A 9,093-nucleotide genomic window follows, 5' to 3' on the forward strand; every position below is an offset into this window, starting at 1 on the left:
CACACACAGAGAGAGAGAGAGAGAGAGAGAGAGAGACAGAGAGAGAGAGAGAGAGAGAGAGAGAGAGAGAGAGAGAGAGACAGAGAGAGAGAGAGAGAGAGAGAGAGAGAGAGAGAGAGAGAGAGAGAGAGAGAGAGAGAGAGAGGAGAGAGGAGAGAGAGAGAGAGAGAGAGAGAGAGAGAGAGAGAGGAGAGAGAGAGAGAGGAGAGAAGAGAGAAGAGAGGAGAGAGAGAGAGAGAGAGAGAGAGAGAGAGGAGAGAGAGAGAGAGAGAGAGAGAGGTGTCCTCTGCTGGTGCAGCAAAGAGTCTAGCAGGGGACGAGCCTCTTTCAGCACTCTGGTATACCGCAGTGAGTGAGCAAACACACACGTACACGCGCACACACACACACACACACGGAAGTCAGGTTCTCTATTTGGTTAAAACAATTGAAAATCTATAAAAATCAATTACTCCTTTTAAGTCTAGGGCTCAGAAGCCCGTAATCCATTTCAGTACGACACACACACACACACACACAGCATCAGAAGAACATAGCATGCGTTTATAATAAACAGGCTCATGACTGACTTCAGATCAATGTAATTTAACACAAGTAATATACTGTGTCATGTCTCTCTCTTAAACACATGCTTTATCTAAATGCTAAATGATAAATAAGCTTTGTTACAATAACAAACACACATGCACGTGTTGATTACAGCCACATTTAAAGTAAAGGAGCCTATGCAAAGTTTCTCCATTTGAGGGAGAAGGAGCAGTGTCTGTTCACTGTATTGAATGAAACCAACTCATGTTATCAATATATTAGGCTATAGACTTTTACATCCACCAGAGGGTGCTTTTCCACACATCATAATTTCCCAGGCTAACTGAAAAAAGCTAGAATGTTAGGTATGGTACATTTTCTTTTGGAACCCAAAAAACTATAATGGAGTTTGTGGTGGATTTTTAATAGATAAGATTAATGATGTTACTAACCCTAAAAATCTGATTTTAGATGAAGCATCTTATGATAAACTTTTATCACACTTCCCGTTTTTATGTCTGATGGTGACTAACTTTCTATTCTAGATCTAACAATAAACCAAAATAAATCTTACTTCCTTTTATTTAGGATGTAGCCATCAGACGAAATTTCGATATGATCTAACCATCTAACAAACTTTTGACTCAATGTAACCTTGGTCAACGGAACTTTGAAAATGGACTAAACATTCTGTTCTTTGACTGTATTATGAAATGATTGATTGAAATATTAACCCATTACAATGTTTTTTGATTATTTAAACAATTAACCAATTTAACCAATCATATTGACAGAGCGTGACATGTTAGTCATAATGATTCTATTTTGATGTGTCTGGCTTTATCCTATAAAGCTTGTTGTATTCTTCTTTTTGGTTGAGATTCTCTGAGAACTGCTTGAGAACTCCCGGCCGTAATAAAGAGCATTTAAAGGACAATTACTCAAGTCTGTCTGTCATTTAAGCTGCGCAGCAAGAGAACAAGTAAGTTAGAATTATCGACTCTGGATACTGTAGTCGATACTGTATAGTTAGGGAGCGGATGCTGTAGTCGACTGGAGACTTGCTGATGTGTTAACGTAGCTAACGTCAAATATATATAGACGCGCTAGCGAATAATTTATAGTTAGGGAAACAAATTTAAATTAGTTAGGTTTGAGGAAAAAATCCATAACAAGTTGTTTAACTTATTAAGTCTCAACCCCCTTTTTGACCATATATCTAAACTTAAATATTTGTAATTCATGAAAGCTTTGGAATATAGACACAAAGTCAGCAGGTTGTTGCAGAAGTGAAGGCAGCGTAAAACAGTGAACGTTTTAGAAGTTTAAGTTTACTGTAAATGTAACTAAACATTTTTATTTTATACAAAATATATATTTTACTAAATAAGTAGGACTTTAAAATTGTTAGAAAATAAAAGCCATATGTCTAACCAAGTGTTCAAAATTTGAATATGATATCACAACATTTTAAAAAGGGTTTTAAAGTATTGTTTCCACACTAAAGCAATGTCAAATTTTAAATGGGTTCAATCCTGGTTTGTGTTCTTACTTTTGTTTCTTTTTTACCATGACTAAATCAGTCTACTTTGAATAAATAGTATAACACACATTATAAACTCTTGAAATTTATTGAAAGCGCAACCAAAATAGGAGAGAAAAAGTTAGCATTTTAGCCTGGCAAAAGAAAAAGTCCAGCATAAACTGGCACACAACCAGACTGATTGCCAGTAGGTGTAAAAAAAATAATACATTTGTTGCTTTTACAGCTTTTAAAACTTTATCATGTCAAAATTTCAAAGAGAACATACCATCCACAAAAGGTTTCCCAAAAAGTTTTTTTTTAACTTTTAAAATGTCAATAAATTTTTTTTTTGTAAAATGTAACAACCAACAAGAAAATAGAAAAACTATTTTTGATCAGAGAATAAAGCATTTCATTTTAAACTAGGATTAAAAGATGGATTTACTCATTTGAAAGGGATGCTATAAATAGCAGACTCTTAATCAGCAGCATTGATGAACAAAGATTCCCAAAACCCTGAAGATTTGAGGTTTATGAAATGAGATGGGCAGTAAAACGAACAATCAATGTCCAAGTACAACATTTGTTCAATCATTTTTTCATGCAGTTTCTCTTTGATCCATCCATTCCAAAATAAAAAATTCAAAATATTTTACTGGTTTAAAAAATGTATTGCTCTTTTAAATGAACAATGAACAGGGGTTTTTGCCGCACAGGTTTGTGATCCACATATAATGTATGTTCATACACAGAAACACACCCACACATGTATGCAGACATACATGAACATTAAATACATGTGTGGCCACACAAACTACCGTTAAACAGTGCAACAGATAACACACAGAATGAAGAGTGACGAAAAATTCTCAATCATACCTATAGACAGTCCATGAAGTCAGGTTTTATATACATATTTGAACTGGTATTTTATATCTTTTTAAGAATACAAAGGTTAGATGATCTCACTTTATGTATAAAAAACTACCCTTTTCCCTTCTGTTTGCATATATTAAAAAAGTTTTTAAAAAAAAAGGAAAAAGTAATGATTATTAAAAACTTGTCTCTGTAAAATTATCATAAGTAAAAAAGTAAGCTTCTACTTACTAGATAGAGTTATTTCAGAGAATACTGCGGCATAATATGTTATTATTTCATTTATCACTCGTTCTTCTCTCACAACACTTGATCCTTTGATCTGTGGTCCTCCATCTCAACACCCATGTCATTGTCCTGTCTCCGGAATACCCGCACAATGATATAGATGATGAGGATGAGGAGAATGAAGCCAATGGATCCACCCACAGCTATTGCCAGAATTCCAATTTCAGAGAATGAAACTATAAGAAGAGAAGAGAGAGTATTCTTTATGCTCATTACTGTGTTATTTTATTCTACTTTATTTTGTAAATATTATTTTGTTGTTATTATTATTACCAGTACTGACATCTTTTTTTTTTAATTATCATTATTCCTGTCACTGCTTTTATTGTACATACTGATGCTTTGGCAAAATTTTAAGTAAAATAATCATGCCAATAATGTACTTTGAAACTCAATGAGAATGAGAAAATATGTTCAAATAACGGGCGTGGGAAACTTTATCAGAGGGTGGCCAGCAAACTGAATACCGCTTACTATTGTTACAATTATACTCCTGTTGTCTGTATCATAACATTCTGAGAGACGTCTGTTTGTTATTCTAGCCCAGTTGAGATTAGATACTTCTGTCCTTCAGCTGCTGGGATCAAAGAAGGAACACAACATCCTGCTTATACAACCTTCACCTCTTCTGTCTGCTATATGTGTTTGGAAGGGTGAGTAAATGTGTTAAAGCATCTACTCTCACCTTTTTGAACGACTCTGAGGCTGATCTCGCTTGCAAAGCCCTGGATGTCGGGCGGATTTCGGACTTGGCAGCTGTAGGTACCATTAAAGTTGAACTGCACATCCTGCAGCGTGATGGATCCGTCCCCGTTCATTACATCACCAGACCATACAGCATGATCCTTAAACAAGCCGTTTGTTGGGGGATATACACTTTCCTGGTAGTGAAAAAACTAAGAGACAGAAATGTTGAAAGTTAAATAAGAAGGAAGGAGTCTGGCCCACTGAAATGAGGTTAGAACCAAAGTGAAGAGAGAAACAAGGGGAAGAAGGAAAAGGGGATAACAGATTTTTGAAGAGAGCAAGGATTTAAGAGCGCATGTCCTGTACACAGCCTCATTTCACCTAGTAATTACAAAAGATTTTCAGATATATTAACCATATAAAGCCTACTGTATCATATTTGATATGCCAAAAAAAGGCCTATAAATTATCAACATGATCAAAACATTGCTGAAAAACATATTGCACAAAAAAACGGTACCTTACAAAACTAGAGATTTGTCATAAACTAAGCATTCAAATATCATCTCACGAAGACATATTATTGGGAGATATAGAGTGACAACTGATATTTATTTATATGCAATATATGCAAGTAGTCTGTTATACTATAAACATCTCATTGATTTACATTAGAATCTATCAGACTTTCATCTTACCTTTTGGTCAAATAAATATTAGCAAATGCACCAAATTTTTTGCTAGTAAAATTGAGATATTTTTTCCACCTCAGGTGTGAGCTCTTCTATATCATACTTTATGAGCCATAAAAGCCTGATGCATCACATATGATTCAACAAAACTCATTAACTTCAGTCTCACCATTTCTGCTGTTGTCTTTCCGAGTGGCTGGAAGCTCCAGGATACAGAGGTTTTTACTTCGGAGAGCGGATGGGTAGATTTAAATGTACATTTGAGCCGTACATTTGTCCCATTGACTGCCTCCAACTCTGAAGATGTAAGCACTTCCATTCCCTTAACCTGATAAATACCTGGTAACCATGGATTAATATGTTACTAAGTATATAACTGACACTAACACACATACAGCTCATTCCAACAACATTTACATGCTCTAACCCTAAACTTGCCACCAAAATGTCTTTTCTGTCGCCTTCAACCAAACATATAGAAAGAGAGAGCTATAATGTTATCTCAAACTTCATGACAGACAGACAGACAGACAGACAGACAGACAGACAGACAGACAGACAGACAGATAGATAGATAGATAGATAGATAGATAGATAGATAGATAGACAGATAGACAGATAGACAGATAGATAGATAGATAGATAGATAGATAGATAGATAGATAGATAGATAGATAGATAGATAGAATGAGTTCACGTAGTAGACACATTCATATCATATATCTCTTATCAGAACAATCTCAAATCAGATCGGTACATTTAGATTAACTATTATTCACACAAATATGCACCGAAATTGCATATTTATAAAAAAATGACTAAGTTCAATATTGATTCAATCTTTTTAAACATTTTAACTTTTTAAACAGAGCAGATGATCTTCAGTCCTTCCAGCTAACAATATGTACCATCTAAATAATTTTTTATACAGTATGTTGGCAATAATTAACCCACCTCTATCATTCAGTCCCATGGGAGATATTCTGCTCTAACTAACCTGAACTATTTATTAAGCATTAAGGTAAAGCTTTCACGGGTCCTGCTGTGATCAGGGTGTTTAACTCTGCTTAAGCTGAGACTGTCGCCATTCCAACCATTAAATCCGTTTCACTAGGTCACTCTACTCACTGTACTCACTGCAGTGCAGTTGTACCATATAGTAGGCTATTTGTAAATACAATTCAATAAGTAGAATAGTAAATGTTGTGCATTCTAAAACAAATATACTGCATTTCTTCCAGTTGTTTCTACCTATCGTTAATCTTTCTTATTGCACCTCCACTTCAAGCTTCTGTAATGCCTGCATTAACTCCATGAGGATCAATCTAATCTCGCATAATCTTATTTTATCAACGACAGCACAGTGTAAATCTGATAAGCGTCTGATAAGTGCCGCAGAAACACAAAAAATAAGTCGTTGTTAAACGATACCTGCTTGGTTTGCTGGTATACTCTGAGACTGCAAGTGACCATATAGTTCTTGACAAAAGAAGCAGGCAGATAATCTAACACCACAAATAATGACTTGCTAAACTAAATATTAAATAAAATTATGTTAATAAAACACATTATATTTATTCCGAAACCAGAGGTTGATCCAGGAAGTAGGCTACTAAACTCACCTGACACAAGCGCACATAGCGCAGAAAACAGGTAAATCCAGATTCGACTCATAAGAAAAGCACTAGAGGAGCTATCAGAGCTCCTACAAATGAGAGTATTCTACTGTTAACTATTTATCAAACAGCTTACTGTATTTACACTCAATAGCCTATCTAAGTATAAATTGAACTTCGGAACAGCTGAGCACAGCGGCCATGCTAAACCGCTCGGCACTTGTTAATATCCGTGAGTGAGGAGGAGTTTTCTCATTAAAGGCGTCAACAAAAACCTGTAAGGCACAGTGAGTCCACAGACTACCTTGACATCTGTTTCGCACAAGTAGCCTAGATAGTAACCTGCCCTCTTTTGTGTAGGACTAGTATCCAGTGCATGTCACTGCATGTTTCTCAAAGTACTTGTGACAACAACATCTAATCGAAAGGTTAATTAACACAGTCTTGTTTTCTACTGGGATTTGGATTTTCGTTTAATTTGTCTTTCTCTCTCGCTGAGACAAGAGTTACAGTTGTCGCCGTTCATGCAATTTCTTAAACGAGAAGATAATTCGCCTTACTCTACTTGTCATACTATTGACTGAAATGTGCAGTCACCTTTAAAATCAGCATACCAGAGAATGTCTAATATGGGCTTTGAGCATACTAAAATCAGTTGTGACTTGTGACATTTAGTGTATCGACTCTGTTGCCATCTTGTGGAATAATGACAAAGTGCAGCTAGCCTTCGGGTTCAAGTGACGTCATTATAAAAATACACTTCAATTATTTTGGGACATAGCTACTTTTCATCTTGTAGTTTAGTCTTACATCCATACAATCTTAACAAATGCTTAATTTATTCAGATAGCTCCTTTCCATGGCAGAGTAGTCTAAAGCCTTAATCACACTAGACAAATAGGCCGACATTCAAAACGTGGAAATAAACCTGAGACCCGCGTTTCAATAGCCCGCGCTCTCTGTAGGCATGTTCACATTAGCAGATAATGAGTTGCCATGAGAATGACTGACATCTCTATCTTCTCATACAGATTGCATAAACAGAGAATATTTGTTTTCGTTTTGAATTAGATAATTTAGCAGAGACGTAAATGTTTATAAAGATATATTGCTTATGCCTGGGTGAATAGTATTTGCTGAGTTTTGTTTAAGTTAGAGACGTGCTCCAGAAAAAAAGTTCGTGGAGATGGAGAGGCAGAAAGCATACCCGGTTTAATTTCTTTATTTTACAAAAGCACAATGTTTTGATTGTAAGTGGACACATAGAAAAGTACACATTTCACAGTTTATTTTTTCATATTTCTTAAGTCTGTATGACCATAAATGACAGAGTATTTTAAGTCTATTTTTCTGCTATGTGAAAAAAAATCCAGCAAAACGCGCCGGCGCGTTTGTCGAGAGGGTTAACTTTAGCCTAGTTGGAAGGAACATAAAATGTTATTAAAAATATATGGTCACTCACATCAAGATCCCGCTGCGGTGCAGGAGGAGCAGCGTTTGGCACCGCGTCGCTTTTCAGCGCGAGCAGTGCTGTTGCAACCAGCAACACTACACCTATGTCCCATCCTAACCACTAGGCTACTAAATAGGCTACAGATAAAGCTAATGCTAAAAATATATGCTAACTTGAAGCTATCCTAACTGATGCAATACTATGCTATGCTTCTACCAATACTACACTAACAACTATGCTAAATAACTACCTAGGCTACACAAAATAATCTAAATAACTATATAAATGCTATGCTAACTAGATGCTAATATATATCCTGATCGGTTTAAATACTCGCAATTCCAACTTCTTACTAGCTACAGTGGTTTTGACGGAACAATATATTTTTATACCAGGGGCTGAGCCTATGCCAAGGGTGTGGTGAGCTCGTACCAAGGGCATGGTGAGCTGGTGCCTGCTTACCCAATGCGGCACCACAACTTCCAATAGGAAAATTCAACTGCAGTAGCCACCTTTCAACCTGAAGAGGGCAGCACTCAGACGTTTTTACACCATATATTGTAGAATTAAAACACTTTATATGGGCCAAATGTTTTTTTACTCGAATCAATGAACAGCATTAATAAAGCCCCAATCTTACAGATTATTAACAAAAAAAAGTTGTTTTAGGGTTTAGTAACCCTTTAAATAGTAGGCTACATTGCAAATATACTAACAAAAAACTTTAAATATATTAAAAGTATATTAGCGTCATGCTTTTACCTATTTTCAAAATAGAACTTTTAACACAAAATAATTGTAGTATATTTTGTAAAAATAAATATTTTAGAAAAATATGATTGAAGTGAAAATTCGGATTATTTTTAAAAAGTGTATTCATTTGCACTTTACTTAAAAATATATTTTAGGTATATTTTTAACTGTGTGGTGAAAATTAACATTGTAACAATGCATTAAGAGTAGCCTATACTTTCAAAATACATTATAGTATACAATAGTATATTGTACAAAGTATAGCTTAGTAATATTTGTTTATTAATGTACATGTGTTATTGAAGACAGTGTGCAATTTAGTCTTTGGAATAAGCCAAATGTATTACTGAGCATTTACTTTTTACTCAAATATAATACTATAATTGTGTATTATATTTGAGTAAAAGGTAAATTCTCAGTAATACCTTTGTAATGTACTTGAATAATGAATTTGTAATGTACTTGTAACACAAATAAAGTACACTTTAATATCATATCACTAATCAAGCATGTACTTGTCTTAGTCCCTGCAGGCATATACTTTAATTATACTACTTGAAGTTGTTCCAATTTAGCTGACAAAAGTACACTAAATATAGTTAAAGTAATGCTTTACTACAAATTAATTACAACTACTTAGTACAAAATGAGTTGTTTCAAAATAGCACACTTCAA

The 9,093-nt window shown here is 34.9% G+C and overlaps 1 protein-coding gene across 1 annotated transcript; it reads right to left on the reverse strand.

The window, feature by feature from the left end:
- Positions 1–2,937: 2,937 nt before the first annotated feature.
- On the reverse strand, positions 2,938–6,439 carry mpzl2b (myelin protein zero-like 2b). Its single transcript, XM_056232553.1, has 4 exons — positions 6,219–6,439; positions 4,766–4,935; positions 3,903–4,113; positions 2,938–3,393 (listed from the first exon to the last, which is right to left on the reverse strand). The coding sequence occupies exons 1-4, from the start codon at positions 6,268–6,270 to the stop codon at positions 3,230–3,232; spliced, it is 597 nt and encodes a 198-aa protein (XP_056088528.1). The 5' UTR covers positions 6,271–6,439; the 3' UTR covers positions 2,938–3,229.
- Positions 6,440–9,093: the final 2,654 nt, after the last annotated feature.

Source organism: Rhinichthys klamathensis, unplaced genomic scaffold (genome assembly GCF_029890125.1).
Source record: "Rhinichthys klamathensis goyatoka isolate OS25496 unplaced genomic scaffold, OSU_Roscu_1.1 h1tg000348l_1, whole genome shotgun sequence".
In the NCBI taxonomy this organism is placed as follows: domain Eukaryota; kingdom Metazoa; phylum Chordata; class Actinopteri; order Cypriniformes; family Leuciscidae; genus Rhinichthys; species Rhinichthys klamathensis.

What these genes read in the sequence shown, in the direction of transcription:
- mpzl2b (XM_056232553.1), bottom strand. Translation starts at nt 6,270, where the DNA reads ATGAGTCGAATCTGGATTTACCTGTTTTCTGCGCTATGTGCGCTTGTG. An exon ending in GAAAGACAACAGCAGAAATG is followed by an intron (nt 4,114 to 4,765) that starts GTGAGACTGAAG and finishes TCTGTCTCTTAG; the next exon opens with TTTTTTCACTACCAGGAAAG. An exon ending in CCTCAGAGTCGTTCAAAAAG is followed by an intron (nt 3,394 to 3,902) that starts GTGAGAGTAGAT and finishes CTCTTCTTATAG; the next exon opens with TTTCATTCTCTGAAATTGGA.